Genomic DNA, 16,680 nt, shown 5'->3' with positions numbered 1-16,680 from the left:
ATACGGTGTATTTTTGTAATGTTCTGTATTTGAAAAGAATATGTTTTCTGCATAAATTGGGGGCAGGGATCTATATAATTCAGTTAGATTAGTCATGTTTTCAAACCTTCTGTATGCTGACATATTTTGTCAGTTTGTCCTGTTGGCTACTGAAATAAGTTTTGCAAGGTTTATTTTGTTTTGTTTTGTATTGAGATCTACTTGATATATAACATTATATTGGTTTTAGGAATACAACATAATGATTGCATGTATGTGTATATTGCAAAGTGATCACCACAGTAAGTCTGTTTAACATCTGTCACCACACATAGTAATTTTTCTTTATTTTCAGAAGCTTCAGTTTTCCTTCAGTAAATCTAAACTTAGGAACTTGTAGATCTGTTTATAAAACATAGAGGGAAAGCTGTCCAAGTAATGTTACATTGCAGCAATATTCAGGAATCCATTTCATAAACATGTAACCTTTACCATAAAGAGCTTAGTATTTTCTCAAATCTCAGGACTTTTCATTCTTGAAGGAAGTTGTAATGGGTGAAACTGCAGAGCTCTTATACAGGAAAAGAAACAAATGCTGCATGATTTCTTTTAAATAGATTTTAAGCAGAAATATTAAAATTATATGTTACTGGGTTTTCTAATGCTGAGATTCGTGCATTCGTAAGATAAATTCTACTTATTCACAGTGTTTTATTATGAGAAAAATGTGTATTCATTTTATTATACATAGAGCTGGATGGGGAAGCAGTTGAGAAGACAGGTTCATAGCCCTTGCATAATCTATGTTGATAGGAGGCAGAATAAAGTTTAAGAAAGTGGCTTTTGAAAGCTGTCAGATGTGAATTTAAAGCCCAAACTCCAGGAGTATTACTTAAAAGCTGTTTGAACTTGGGCAAGTTACTCAACCTTCTTGAGACTGCTTTTTATTCTGTCCTAATAGCATTACATATTTCATAGGGTTATTGAAGAATTAATGATTATACTAAGTACCTACTTAACTTCATGCCTGGTAAGCAGTAAGCACATAGTAACTGTTTGATATTATTATTGCTGTTTTCATTGAGCACTAATTACCAGTAAACTTTGTCTTAAGTAGTATTGTTATATTGATATTTAGTTTGTGTCTTTGTTATGTTTTAACAAGTGCTAGGTCCATCCTGGCACATAGTAGACCCCAAATATTATAAAGAACATTTTTGGTTATATAAAACGGGTTTATTCCGCGAAAAAGACGTTTACCTTCTGAAATTTTAAAATTTTATAACAAGGAAATTAATTACCAAAGGCAGTGAAATTTTGTTTCCTTTTTAACCAGTGGCTCAAGAAATAGTTTTAGTTTAATTTTAATCTCACAGTTCTCAACATAGCTATGTGTTTTTTTGGTTAGGAAAAGGCTCCAAATAGCTCTTCTAACTGTCCTCCATCTACACCAACTCCTGATGGTTCTAAGCCTCGGAGAACGAAGCTTGCCTTTGATGACAGGTGAGATAAATATGAATTTTTATGCATTCAAGAAATCATTCCAGTCAGTATACAGGAAACTCATTTTAATTTCTGTCAGTGATCTATTCAGGTTTTAATTTGAAAGGTACCCAGTACTCCAAGTATTGCTCCTTTAACTTAGCTCCATGATTCTCATGGGGAATGTGAGTAATGTACCTTCCATAGAATCTTACTGCTGCTGGCCTTACTATTTAAAATAGAGGCTTTCTTAAATAAGTAAGAGCAATGTTGGCCTTTTTCCTCCATTTTGATAAGAGATTATTTTTCCTACCCACATTTCATTTACTCTAAATCTTTCGAACAACTTGGGTAAGTTAGCACTTAACACCAGAGTGTTTGAGTTCTGTTTTCCGAAGTAGAAAATTTGCCGAGTTGGCCAAAATAATTTATTCTCTTAACCCAATGTAAATGTTAGGAAAAAAATGGTTTGAATGTTTAGTAATAGCTCATTTTCTTCACTTGAGGACATGAAAACTGAGTGATATTAGAGACTAAAAATGAACTAGTATTATCTTACAAAAATATTTACCTTTTTTTTTTTACAATAAAAATTTACTTTGCAGAAATTATTCAGCAGACCATTATTTACAAGAAGCAAAAAAGCTAAAGCACAATGCAGATGCATTGGTATGTAGATATTCTCCTCACGTATATATATTTAATCAAATTAATTTTAATCTTCATTTGATGTTTGCTCCCATAGGACATCAGTGCTGCTTTCATTACCTTTATTCTCCTTTCTTCAGTCTGATAGGTTTGAGAAAGCTGTATACTATCTTGATGCTGTGGTATCTTTCATTGAATGTGGGAATGCATTAGAAAAAAATGCTCAGGAATCCAAATCCCCATTCCTTATGTATTCAGAGACGGTGGAGCTCATCAAGTAAGTGGGAAAACTTGCCACATCATTGGCTGTAATATTTCTCTGGTCCATGTAGGAAAGTTTTATATTATATATAATATATATATAATATATTATTATATAGAGTAAAGCTAAAGAGGATCATTAGTCCTTTATTGTCCTTGGATAAGGAGAACTAGATACTTCAGTGGGTATTTTTGCCTTCATTTTTGATTCTAATGTTTAGAAGACTAAAGAAGTCAAAGACAGATGATGTATTATATTTTGTGTCATTTTTGTTGTTGTTGTTATATTAACCCACAGATACACTATGAAGCTAAAGAATTACTTGGCACCAGATGCTACAGCTGCAGATAAAAGACTCACAGTACTTTGGTAAGTAAGTGTTGTGTGTTTTAGCCTCTGCTAGATGACAAGGCAGTTTCATTAATAAATTGTGCTGTGTTCTTCTGAAAGTTATCCTTGAATCAGCCTTCCATTACAAAGTCATAAATTTATTCTTTTTTCTTCTGATTTAATTTTTTGAATTAAAAATATTTATACAGTTTTAAAGGTTACTTTTCATTTATAGTTATTACAAAGTATTGGCTATACTCCCCATGTTGTACAGTACATCTTTGAGCTTATCTTATACCCAGTGGTTTGTACCTCCCTCTCCCCTACCTCTGTATCCCCACCCCCCACTCCATAACCACTAGTTTGTTCTCTGTGTCTGTGAATCTGATTCTTTTTTGTTATATTCACTAGTTTGTTGTCTTTTTTTAGATTCCACATATAAGTGATGAATAGTATTTGTCTTTCTCTGTCTGACTTATTTCACTTAGCATAATACCCTGCAAGTCCATCCATGTTGTTACAAATGACAAAATTTCATTTTTTTAATGGTTGAAAAGAATTCCATTGTATGTGTGTCTGTGTGTTTGGGTGTACACACCACATCTTCTTTATCCTTTCATCTGTTGTTGGACACTTAGGTTGCTTCCATATCTTGGCAATTTGTAAGTAATGCTGCTATGAACATTGGGGTGCATATATCTTTTTGAATTAGTGTTTGTTTTGTTTTGTTTCCCAGATAGATACCCAGGAGTGAAATTTCTGGGTCATATAGTAGTTTTGTTTTTATTTTTTTGAGAAACCTCCATACTGTTTTATACAGTGGCTGCACCAATTTACATTCCTACACCAACAGTGTATGAGGATTCCCTTTTCTCCACATCCTTGTCAGTATTTGTTATCTGTGTTCTTTTTGATGATAGCAGTTCTGACAGGTATGAGGTGATACTGCACTGTAGTTTGTTTTTCATTTCCCAGTTGATTAGTGATGTTTAGCATCTTTTCATGTGCCTGTTGCTTATCTGCATCTTCTCTTTGGAAAAATGCCTGTTCAGGTCTTCTGCCCCCTTTTTTTTTCCTTTTTTTGATGTTGAGTTGTATGAGCTGTTTGTATATGTTGGATAATATCCCTTATTGGTCGTATCATTTGCAAGTATTTTCCCCCTTTCAGTCGGTTGTCTTTTTGTTTTATCAATGGTTTCCTTTGCTGTACAAAAGCTTTTATGTCTAATTAGGTCTCCTTTTTTTATTTTTGCTTTTTACTTCCATTACTCTGGGAGATGGATCCAAAAAATTACTGCTGCAATTTATGTCAAAGAGTATTCTGCCTGTGTTTTCCTCTAGGGGTTTTATAGTATCTGGCCTTACAGTCAAGTATTTAATTTTGAGTTTATTTTTGTGTATGGCGTTAGAGAATGTTCTAATTTTACTGTTTTACGTATAGCTGTCTAGTTTTCCCAGCACCACTTATTGAATAGACTGTCTTTTCTCGATTGTATATTGTTGCCTTATTTGTTGTAGATCGATTGACTGTAAGTGCATGGTGTTGTTTCTGGGCTCTCAGTCCTGTTCTACTGATCCATATTGATTACTATAGCTTTGTAGTATAGTCCAAAATCAGGGAGCATGACTCCGCCAGCTTTTTTCTTCTTTCTCAAGATTGTTTTGACTGTTTGGGGTCTTATGTGTTTCTTTACAAATTCTAAATTTATTTGTTTTTAAAGGTTACTTTTCATTTATAGTTATTACAAAGTATTGGCTATATTCCCCATAGTTCTGTGAAAAATGCCATTGGTGTTTTGATAGGAATTGCATTGGATCTGTAGATTGCCTTGCATAGTATGGTCATTTTAACAATATTGATTCTTTAACCCAAGTACACAGTATATCTTTTCAGCTGTTTGTGTCATCTTTGGTTTCTTTTATCAGTGTCCTATAGTTGTCCAGTTACAGCATAAATCTATTCTTGATGGGTAAAGTAGAAAAGAACTGAAAGATTTTAAGTTGTATCTCTGATCCATTGTCTTTGTGACAAAAGCTTTGTGTAGAGTGAGACTGATACTAGAACTCTTAATTGTCTTAAGTGGTCACTTTCCTAGTCTCTTCTTTTGGTATCATTTCTTTCCATTACATATCCATATACCTTACTTTAGGGAGCAAACATTTATCTTGTTCAGAATAAAGAATATGGGTTGTTTGCTTGCCCCAGAGAGATATTATCAGTTCTTTTTTTTTTTTTTAAATTATCAGTTCATTTGTTATAGGTTTTTACTTTACCTGGCACTGTGTTTAACAGCTGGGAATGCAGCTGTGGATAAAACTGACACAGTTCTATTTGTCATGGAGTCTAGTGTTTAGTGTGAGGAGCCATAATTTAATCAAATAACCATACAAGTATATGAGTTAAGTACTTTGAAGGACAAGTTTATGTAACTGTATGAGTAGAGTGTAGGGAGACCTAGTCTTTAGGTAGAGGGAACATGTACAAGGGCTGGATAGTGAAAAGAAACTGGAAGCTTTTCTATCAAGGAACTAAAAGACCAGAGAGGAATAAGTAAAAGTAACTGGAGAGGTAGGCAGTGATGATCATGCAGCGCCTTTGTAAGCCATGTTGGGTGTCTGTATGTTACACCAGAGTTGTAATATTCATTGTTGAGCTGGTTTTGTTGTTTTAGATTATTTATAGTTTGATCTAAAGATTCTGCCCCTCAGTGAGGTTTTAATGTATATGTTATAATGACATGTTGGTGTCCTATGGTGTGGTTCTGATTTTTGAATGTCAGCAAAAAGGAGGCTAGTCCTAGGTCTCTTCCCCTTCTCTCCCCTCCCTAAGTTGTGTACCATAATAAGAGCATAATAAGACCTTTCAATTCTGCTTAAGGGTTAGTGTTGTTGACCTTATGTCACAGTCTGCTCACATGAACCAGCCCTGTACTCTTGCACAATGCAAAGGTTGTCTATGCAGATGTGGCCAGAGTCTGCTGTCCTGGTAAATAAGCTGCCCTTTTTAATTGGCTAGCCTGCGATGCCAGTCTTTGCTGTACCTGAGGCTATTCAAACTGAAGAAAGAAACTGCTCTGAAGTATTCAAAGTCACTGACAGAGCACCTGAAGGTAAGTGTGCAAAAGAGGAGTGTCCATTCCCTGGGAGACAAAATTTGTAAAATCTATCCCCACCGCTAAAGTGCCCTCATGTTTTACCTGCCACAGCAGGGGAGGAATTACTATTTGGGAACTTTCAAATAGTTTGAGGCTTCTTGGAAAGTTTTAACATGCACTCATATCTGATCGTAGAACCTATGCAGCCATGTGCAGTAGTAGCTCTTGACATTTCAGTAGATGTAGCCTATTTTTATCATAAAACCTAATTTATACTTTTTAATGGTCTCTTGTTTTCACTTTACTTCCTTAGACTGTTCTCTTAGTCTCCTAAAATGTCTTCCTATGTTTTCTCATGAGACCACAAAATAAGTTTTCCTAAAATTCTGTCCTGGTTGTGACTTTGAACCCCTTTAGTAGCTTACCATTGCCTGCAAAGTCAAGTCCAAGCGTCTGACCCTGACCTGCAAGGCCCTCGTGGTCTCTCTGTCTTGTTCCTTGTCTAAACCTCTGCTCCAGGAAAAGTGTAGGGTCACATACATTCCCTGTTCTGCAGCCTTTGTACACAGTGGGACTTACTTCTCTCTGCCCTCTCCCCTCCTCTTTATCCATCTGACTGTTACTCATTCTCTGTCTCTTCCTTTCAGTCTTCCAGAACACGCCAGCTCTCACCTAAATAAAGTTGAAGATCAGTACTGACCCAGTGCTTTTGGATATATTTAGTACCCCATAAGTGGTGTGTGTTTCTGTTTTTTGGGTTTTTTTAATTAAGTACATTCTCTTTTCTCCACAGAATTCTTATAATAATTCTCAAGCACCATCACCAGGCTTGGGAAGGTAGGTAAACTTTATTCTATAAAATATTATGTAACAAGTTAATTTATTTTTATGTAAAAGTGAAATGGGTTTGATCATTTTCCAAAAATGGAAAGATGACAACTTTTTAAAAAATTAAGACCATCTCTAATAAAATATTTTTTAAAGTTGTCTTTTTTTTTTAATTGAAAATATGTTGGTGAACATGATCTTAGACAGATTAGGGAAGGGACATTTCACCAGCAGAAGTCTGAGTTTTTTTACAGCACCTCAGCCCTTCCCACAGTTTAACATCCGTAGCTAGTTGGGTTTTTATCACAGTGTGCTTATCTTTACTTGTGTCATGACACTGCCAGAATTTAATAACAGTGCCATTATTGTAATTTCTCTTCCATCCTCACATCACTCCCATTCCCTCATCCCCCAAAAGGAGGAAGAACACCATGAAATCTTTTTTTTGTAAGTTTATTTTTTCAGTTATTTTATTTATGTTAATTGACATTCTGCCTTTGCCCTTATGTATTTTCTTAACCACCCAGTACTAAAAGTGCAGATAAAAATATTCTTACCAAATAGTTTTTTTCCTCCTAATTTTTATTTGATTTTCCTTTTTTTATGATCTTGGGCATTTTCACAAATTTCAGTACTGCTGAAATGAATCTGCCAGATTTCATCATATGTTTCCTAAGAAATAATTGACAGGAAGCTTGAGGTGATTGCAGTTGATTGAGAAAGCTGTACCTCTTTGTCAGGTCTGAGTAACTTGGTTCAGTGAGGAGAGTACCAGAAGTAAGATGTTTCTATCTACTACCACAGTTTTGTTGTTGTTGTTGTTGTTCAATTGTTAATCCACTCAGTTTTCTATAAAACAATTTGAAATTGTTATATATACACCCAATATAGAAATAGAGTGTGTGTTGAGCTGGGAGTGAGGTGATCAAGCATCTGAGTCTTTGAACTGCTGCTACCACCAGCAAGGTGTATGACTTTTTCAGTTCTTTCTTATCTCTTGTTCTGTTGCCATTTGTTGAAACAGTCTAGATAAGATGATAACTCACAGTGGTTTTCAGTGAGCTAAATATTTGTTTAAAAGAAATTGTCTTTCTCTGGAAACCTTTCTAGTTTAAAAGAATCTTTAGGGGGGCGGGGGGTGGAAAGGGACAGACTGGGGTTTTAAAATGCAGAATAGATAAACAAGATTATACTGTATAGCGCAGAGAAATATAAACAAGATCTTGTTGTAGCTCATAGCAGAAAAAAAAATGTGACTGAATATATATATGTTCGTATATAACTGAAAAATTGCGCTCTACACTAGAATTTGACACAACATTGTAAAATGACTATTATTCAATAAAAGTTTAAAAAAAAAAAAGAATCTTTAAATTTTAAAAGCCTTCCTGTAGGAAGAGCCAGTAGGACATTGATTTCATCACTCTCACCATATCCATGTGAATAAACTTCCTGTTTCTCTGTGTGTAGCAAAGCTGTTGGGATGCCTTCCCCTGTTTCTCCAAAGCTGTCGCCAGGCAATTCAGGAAATTATTCTTCTGGGGCCAGTAGTGCTTCAGCAAGTGGTTCTTCAGTGACCATTCCACAGAGGATCCACCACATGGCAGCCACCTATGTTCAGGTTACATCCAACTTCCTCTATGCCACCGAAATTTGGGACCAAGCCGAACAGCTTTCCAAAGAGCAAAGAGGTAGGGAGGTCTCTGGAGAAACTCTGAAGGGTGAAATTATTAAAAGGAGCTTTTATGATCTAATTAAGTGTCTGGTGTGCATTTAGTTTATTATCTAATCTAGAGTTAATAATAACTAGTTTGCTAATCTTCATTGCTTAGTATTCATATAAATGTACTGGATCTGGTCAAAAAATACCTTGCACTATAGTGGTAACACAAACTAAACAAAAAATAGTCTGTGGTCTAAGACAAGAATGCCTTTGTCCAGGCACATTCAGTGCAGCTCATACTATAAAAGTAATAAAATGTATATTCTGCTCTGGGATGGTTAACAGTAATTTGGCCATTGGCATAGGATAACATCCAGACATCTGGTATCTATGAGATTTTAGTATATAAGAAAGCATGTTCATACTGGATTTTTACATGCATTAGAAGAAACTTATGTGATAAAAGAGACTACAGAATGAATAAATTTTTAGCATTCTTTAATATTAGTTCATTAAGGCTGTGAACCTCAAGTTTATCTCCCAAACTAAGAACACTGAGAATTTTAAAGTATTTAAAGACCTTAGGAAATGTACTGTATAAACACCATCTTATTTTAATAATATCTGTAATAAAAACTTACATGTACCATTTATTCAGGCAGCTTCTTTGTAGAGAAACACTTAAAGCAGCCAATCCATCAACTGTCCTTTTGTTACAGAGTATATTTCAATACTCATAGTATGAACAGGTAATCCCGTGAATATGATAGATTCCAATACATAAAGAGGGGTAATGGTGGGAGGAAGGTAGAAAGGGAACCCCAACATATAACATAAACTTGTATTTCTAAAAACCTAATTTGTTCCTAAAGTTTTAAATATTGTCAGTACTACTTAGGAAAGGTTACAAAGCTGAAATTCTTAAGTCACCCCTACGTAATTCTCCCTTATGCCAGTTTTCTAGGATTATTTTTCCTTTCCTTTCTTTTTTCCTTTCCTTTCCTTTCCTTTCCTTTCCTTTCCTTTCCTTTCCTTTCCTTTCCTTTCCTTTCCTTTTTCCTTCCTTCCTTCCTTCCTTCCTTCCTTCCTTCCTCCCTCCCTCCCTCCCTCCCTCTCTCCCTCTCTCCCTTCCTCCTTTCCTCCCTTCCTTCCTTCTTTCTTGCCCTCCCTGTTGTCTCAAATGTGCATTTTTTTTTAACAATTGAATTTGTTTCCAACAGGATCCAAACATTCATTGATCAGTCTCTTAAATAAATAATTTCCCCTCCTTCACCTTCTTTTCCTTTCCTTTCCTTTCTCTTTTCTTTTCTTTTCTTTTTATTTTACCATGCCACTGATGTCAAGGAGAAACTGGGCCATAGAATGTTTCATATTCTGGATTTGACTGATTACTTCCTCATGGTATCATTTAGCTTGCTCTTATGTCCCCCTTATTTCCTTCATACTGATAGTTGTATCTTGAGACTTGATTAGATTGAAGTTCATTATTTTAGATAAGAACTTTTCATAGGTGGTACTCTGTATTTCCTGTTACATCGTATTACGAGGCTTGTAATGGTTATCCCTTTTTTAGTGTTGCTTTGACTATTCATTCAGGTGGTGTTGGCCTGACTCCGTTTGATGTAAAAGTCCCTATTTAACTTAACGATTCTAGCATCCCTCGATGATCACTTTCTACATCTATTCCAATTCCATTAGCAAAAAGAAAATTCATCAGGAATTTTTTTATTCTCATATTCCTTCTGCATATATTAGCTGGAATTCTATAAAGAAGGCCCTTTTCTCCTCAACTGTTTGATTGCTTCTTGCCTTGCTTGAGTATACTGAGGCCTTAATCATCTCTACGCATGTAAAAACTCTCCTTACTGAATCCTTCACCCCTCTGTCTTCTCTGAAAATTACATTGGGATCAAATGTTAGGATACTTTCTTCCCTTCCTCTCTCTACACTCTGCCTTACATACATAGCAGTCTGTATTTGTTCACATAGGAAAAATCCTTTTACTTCTGTCCCTTACATTTTTAAACTACTGTTTAAAACATGAGATTTAGTTTATCATTGTTGCGTGGCATATGATTACAGCAGAAAGGTTGGATACAGGCTGTTGCAACCGTCTAACCTCACAGGGCTCTTATGGGAAACATGCAGAGAATACCCTTTTTTGTACCACTTATTTCTTATACAAAAACAGTACAGGGAGAATGCCTTGAATTATAGTACATTGTAGCAGTAGATCTCCATTTCAATAATGTTTTCAGCATACTAGCAATTTCCATTAGTGGAATTCTGCTTATATGTATAACTCTTAATTCCTGACCATACAGTCTCTTTAAAATGTTTCGTAACTTAGGGAAAAAAATAGCCCTTGAGAGACTGTGGGGTGGTTTGTTCTAAAATATGGACAGTTATCATTTTAGTGCAGAAGGGGGTGTTTTTTACTTCATATGAATAATATTTTACAGTCTAAAATTTTTAAAGCAGCAATTCAAGAGTGTGCATCGTTTAATGAATGTTTTTGGTTTTCTAGAATTCTTTGCGGAACTGGATAAAGTAATGGGCCCTCTCATCTTTAACGCAAGCATCATGACAGACCTGGTTCGTTACACCCGGCAGGGACTGCACTGGCTTCGCCAGGATGCCAAGTTGGTATCTTGAACTGAACACATTCTTGTTGCCTCTGATTTTCTCCACAACACTGTGTCACGTCACGAAGGAAAACTGCCATAACACACCACCTAGTCGACACTAAGAATGAGGAATGGTTTTCTCCTCCCTGGTTCATGTGTTGTTTTTTATAACCCAAAGCCATCATGTCATTTGACCCCTTCAGTATTCCCAATATGAAAAATGATCTAAATGCTTTTAAATCTGCGGCACGTTGATAAGATGGTTTCAGTGATCTGTCATAAGATTGAAATTTCGATTGCAATTCATAACTAATCAATTGAAATTCTATTTATTTTAATTTTTTTAAGTTCCAGGGTCGGAGCTAGTTTAAAACTTAGTTATTTCTGCCTATAAATTTACTCTGTTGAATATTTAGTGTAAATTTAGTATAGGCATTTTTATTTATATACTTTGGGAACTTTGTTACCTAATAATAGTGTCTTTTTGTGGTAGCTCTTCTAAGAGTAAGACTTGGTTCATCTAAAATATGGAAATGTTCTTTTTTACCTACTACCTGATATTACTTCAAATCTTAACTACAATTTTATTACTGCAGAATTTATACTTAGTATTAAGGATACTCTACACATGAAAAATCACTTAAATATGAGAAGATAGCATTCTACGTGGATGTAAAATGAAATGTGTCTAATTTGGTATGCATTATTTCAAGAACTGTGAACATGTGTTAATAACACTATAGCAATCACAAGGTGACTGTAACCTGCATTTAATGCATTACAGGAGAAGGCAGGCAGACTTTCTCAGAGAAGCTTATCGTATGAAGGGCTTCATAAGAGGACAATCTCGAACCTTATGGATTTTATTAAAACCATGTGTTCTTTTTTGTTACTAATAATTTGACACTTAAGACAGAGTATGTTACTGTTGAACAAAGGATGATCCAACTCCTGAGGTTGCTGCCTATCTCTCTTTCATTGGTGATGTTTGTAGGGTAAAATCTCTCTTCAGCATTCTAATTTAAATTTTTTTCTCACACTAGATTGTGATGCTCTGATAGGAGCATGCATGGCTGATGTAGGAATGGTCTGGAACTGTGGTGTGTGTGCTTTTGCTGTACAATTTAGAGTTCTGTTGCCTGATGTAGAGATGATGAATTTCTCCTCTTAAACTTATCTTATGTTTACTCCCTTTGTATTATGAAGACTCTTATCAATGATCTATATTTCTGATGGGATCAGAAATTTCACACTAGAAAAGTAGCTAATTTAGTTCAGTGTGAGCTCTCTTGGGAAGTGGGGAGAGCAGGGGTAGAGCTTAAGAAGCCAGCTCTGTAAGAGTTGTATATCAAAGCACCTTTCCCTGTAAGGTGCATATAGGAGTCAAAGGTGAGAAATGTACCTTCTGTCTGTTGTTTGTAGTGCCCCTTTTATGTCTGGTGTGCCTTAAATCTTAACCTTTAAGTGAAGATTCTGGATTGTTTACAGATGAAGTTTTACACCAGGACCAGATCGTGCATATGGTTGGTCTTCTGCGGTAATAATGTTAAATTCTCTTCCCTTTTCGGTCGTCCTTAGGGTCATATAAAAATTCTTTCAGAAAAGCTAACGCTTTGGTACATGACTTAGTTTAACCTATTGGGTAATGCTGCTTCAAATAACAGTTTGTCCTTCTCCCAGTTGCAAAACTGAATCCATCCAATCGGAGAAAAGGATTGCCCTGCTATTTATAGAAGATTGCTAAGGCTTGAAATGGGAAAGAAGGGATAGAAAATCTCCAAGCCCAGTGGTGTAGTGAATCCTCTGTGTCTGAGTCTCTTTTACACATCCTGAAGCTCGTGAACTTTCCTTGTCCTGTGGCCTCATACAGAGCTTCTTAATGGCTTTGTACCTCGTTGTTTTTATGTATTATCACTGAGGATTGAAATCTCCAAATTATGTTGATTTTTCTCTTGGAGAAATTGCCTGTGTTATATTTGTTACTTAATCCTTGTGTGTTTTTGGAACAGTTTTCCTTAAGAGGACAGCTTCTCAGTGATCATGGTAGGTACTCAGTAAGAAACTTGCCACAGTTAATCAAGTAAATGTATGTCTTGTCCTTCTCTGATTTGTCTGACTCTGATTCTGTAATTTTCAGTGATATCTTAGAAATGGAAAAAATATCCTCTGAGCTTTTAGACTTTAAGCAAGAGCAGCCAGTGAAGCACTTCTAAGTTCTAGTGTGTTCTAGTCTCTTGTCTGACCCGAAAGGCAACAGGAGCATTTCCCGGATCACACTGATAATTTGTTAAAGCAGAATTTCCTGCAATGTTTTATGGTGCTGCTCTAAAACACTCTCTCTCTCAAACTGTGTTAATTCTTGGAAAATGAATTTTTCAAGCTTTTTATTGTGGAGGGTTCTTCCCACCAGGTAGTAGTGGGCAGTGGATCAAAATCCTGTTCTAAATAATTGAATTTTCAGTGTAACAGTCTGTGGAAACACCACTCCCTCTCCTCTGTGTCCATCTCCTCAAAGTTCTGTCTGTGTGTCTTCATCTACTTCGGCACATACTTTGGACTCCTTTACGGGTGACCATTCCTCCTTCCTCAGTAGGTGTCTTCAGTGTTCTCTAACCATTAAAAACTGAATTTCACAAATGGCTAAAAATGTACTTAGTCTGAGACTTGTACTTAATATATAGTTAATTATAAAAATAGCAACTGTTTTAAACACTGCTCTGTTGACTGCTCTAAGACCACACTTTATGCCAGGAGGCAGCAGCCTACACCACTGGACTCTTTACAGGCAACCAACGAACAGATTTTGGCGGATGAAGTTGTCACATGGTATAGTCTTGCCCAGCTGTGAGGAGCACTTCCCTCTGGGTGATTCAGAATTCCACAGCCCATGCCAGATCCAGTCTGGCTGGGAAGCATTCACCCCATTTCTTGCTTCAGTGCTAGCTTTTTCTGGGCAAGTAGCCAAGAACTGACTTTATAAGCAGTGAGTACTTCAGATAAATTTACAGCCGTAGTTGCTGAAGAATAGAGAAGGTTAATTAACCATCACTGATTTAATTCTCCAGTGTAAAAGCTATCTAGAGTAAGGTGTGCACGTGCCCACACATGCCTGTGCTCTAGGGGAGCTCTCACACTGATGGATCCACAGGCACCAGGGCTGCACTTTGAATGACACACTTGTGGCTTTATTAGATTCACTGTTGTTGTTGTTTTTTAATTGTTGTTTGTTTCTTTTCATTAAAGAAAGGTTTAATCAGCTAGTTCAGACAGTATCATTTTGTATTTAAAGATAGAAACTTTGAGAAATTACCTTTATCGAATGAACTTGCATTGTGAAGCAAGAGCCTACAAAATGCACCTGTTCTAAATGAAAGTTCTGGCTCTGGAGGCCAGCAGCACTCTGTGGAGTTTCAGGGCAGCCCACAAAGCTCCAGTCGGTGATACCTAGTTGTGTAGAGGAGAGTCGTATGCTGTGCGTTCTTCTAAGTGTGAGGGTATGCAACTTTGGATTTTAAAATTATGTACACATACACACTTTATATATATGTATGTATGTATGTATGAAAACATGAAATTAGTTTGTCCAAAATGTGTGTGTTTAGTATTTTAGCTTAGTGCAACTATTTCCACATTATTTATTAAATTGATCTAAGACACTTTCTTGTTGACACCTTGAATATTAATGTTCAAGGGTGCAATGTGTATTCCTTTTAGATTGTTAAAGCTTAATTACTATGATTTGTAGTAAATTAACTTTTAAAATACATTTGAGCCCTTCTGTATTATAATAGGGCTCTTACAGGGTGGGAAGGATTTTAATTTTCCAGTTGCTAATTGAACAAAATGGCCTCATTATATATTTTGCATTATAGAAGATTGCCTCTGAGTCCCAGGAACACCTACTGGGAATGATGTTCTAGGCAGATTGTGATGATTTTTTTTTAATCCTAAATAAATTGAAGCAAAACATTTCAAATCCATATAGATTCCTATAACTCATATTCCCTAATTATGTGGAACACATATTTCAATTTCATGTATCTATGTGTTGGAGAGGCAGACTTTTTTCCAATAATAATATTGCAAATCTAAGGTTGCTATTCATTAAAATAAATAGAAAAGTATTGAATGACTTGGAATATGTAGTGACAAGAGGCCAAATTGGTCATATTTCTGAGCATATCTTTCACATATTCACTAATGGGAGAAATTTCAGTTTAGACCCTTAGATCCCAGAACCAAGCTGGCAAATGACAGGAAGTGAGTTATTAATAGTTGGTAAAATAGGTGCTGATTCTATTCACGTGAACCCTATAGTTAATTAAAAAGAATTTACTGTCACCAGAAAAACGAATGGAAAGAATATCTAAACATCTTCTTTATGATCACAGAATAAGGCATTAGAGTCTAAACCAAGTCTCCAAGATCTTTAAGCAACCTAAAATAGCAGCCTAAGTAATCATCATAAAATGAAGTTGACTTTCAGGAATGTCAGCTTTGATCTCTCCTTGCCGCCATTGCTCAGCTAAGCATAAATTGCCATTCTTAAAAAGAGACAGACAAAAAAGCTCTCTAAATGCGCATGGAAAAAAGCTCCCACCCAGAAATTCTAATAATATTCAGTTTTGACTTCTTACTGCTTCCACATGGGGTTTCTTTTTAGCTTTTAACTATTGGAACTTTCCACCTGCTATGTTCCTCTCTGGAAAATACCTATTTGGAAATGCTGCCTTTCAGATCAATGCCATGATTATCCATACAGTTGGGTTTGTTGTTGTTATTCAAGAAGTGTCCCCATTTTACAACTTTATGCACACACCTGGCAAAACACTGAGATGAGCATTCAACAGTACTGGGGTCCGCGTGGCGTGGGGCAGGGTGGGGAAGGGCAAGGCTCACCAACAAGAGCTGGCCCAGTGGGTAGTGCCTGAAAAGGCACCTCTGAGGACCAGATGTGGGGTTGGTAAGCACAGTTAAGAAAATTTCTATCTAGCCTCCGTTCTGAATGATTTTAAGAAATTTTGTATATGGAGGATAGAGATGCTTATATATTTATTGAAAATCCTTTTATCTTATTTGAAATTAAAATTATTTGGTGAATAACGGTTTGATATTTGGGGGGGGATTCTGGAGGGGAGGTAATGCCGCTGATAAATTCAAAGCCTTGTTGATTCTACAGAAAGGTACTGCTAGCGTCTGATAGGACGCCTTTGTTTTGTACATGATCCACATCTTTGTTTGACATTTCTTTTATCCAGAATATTTCGGCATCTGACATTTTCAACCAAAATTTCAATTATATACTGTGATTTTTATTTGTTGGAATACTTTAAAATTTCAGAGGTACTTTTGGGGCTCAAAAGCTAGGATTTCTAAGTCAGTACGTGCATTTCACATACTAAAAGCTGTTAATGGTGAGCAAAGTATTATATACTAACTAGATTTTTCCACATCTGTATAGTATATTATATGTATTTTGTGGTATTGAGATTATAGAAAGTTTAGAGTGTCAAACATGCGTTTAATGTGTATTTTTAAACAAATTTATGGCAATTAAAATATTTGGAGACAAGGGTATCACATTTCAATTTGTAAAGATCTTTTTAACTCTACTGTGTCATTAAGATGCTTTGTATAATGCCAAACCATAGCTGGAGAAACTAAGTTTAATAAATATCAAATAGATTTTCTGTATTAAAGTTTATAAACACTGTGCTCTCTACACTTCTTCAACTCTTACTTCGCCCCTTTTGTGTAATTTCTGTT

General features: G+C 35.7%; 1 protein-coding gene across 3 annotated transcripts in view; it reads left to right on the top strand.

The window, feature by feature from the left end:
- AFF4 (ALF transcription elongation factor 4) overlaps nt 1-16,627 on the top strand; it is a 75,394-nt gene extending 58,767 nt beyond the window's left edge. For all 3 annotated transcript variants that reach the window (XM_074360661.1, XM_074360660.1, XM_010971608.3), the window contains 8 exons: nt 1,388-1,482; nt 2,067-2,130; nt 2,250-2,386; nt 2,669-2,740; nt 5,718-5,811; nt 6,590-6,633; nt 8,095-8,315; nt 10,815-16,627. In XM_074360661.1, the coding sequence (XP_074216762.1) occupies nt 1,388-1,482; nt 2,067-2,130; nt 2,250-2,386; nt 2,669-2,740; nt 5,718-5,811; nt 6,590-6,633; nt 8,095-8,315; nt 10,815-10,942 (855 nt within the window). In that variant the 3' untranslated portion in view covers nt 10,943-16,627. The remainder of the gene's footprint in view (nt 1-1,387; nt 1,483-2,066; nt 2,131-2,249; nt 2,387-2,668; nt 2,741-5,717; nt 5,812-6,589; nt 6,634-8,094; nt 8,316-10,814) is intronic.
- Nucleotides 16,628-16,680: the final 53 nt, after the last annotated feature.

The sequence above is a fragment of the Camelus bactrianus genome, chromosome 3 (assembly GCF_048773025.1).
Source record: "Camelus bactrianus isolate YW-2024 breed Bactrian camel chromosome 3, ASM4877302v1, whole genome shotgun sequence".
Taxonomy (NCBI): Eukaryota; Metazoa; Chordata; class Mammalia; order Artiodactyla; family Camelidae; genus Camelus; species Camelus bactrianus.
The sequence above is the reverse complement of the archived record's forward strand: the minus strand, read 5'-3'. Positions and strand labels throughout refer to the sequence as shown.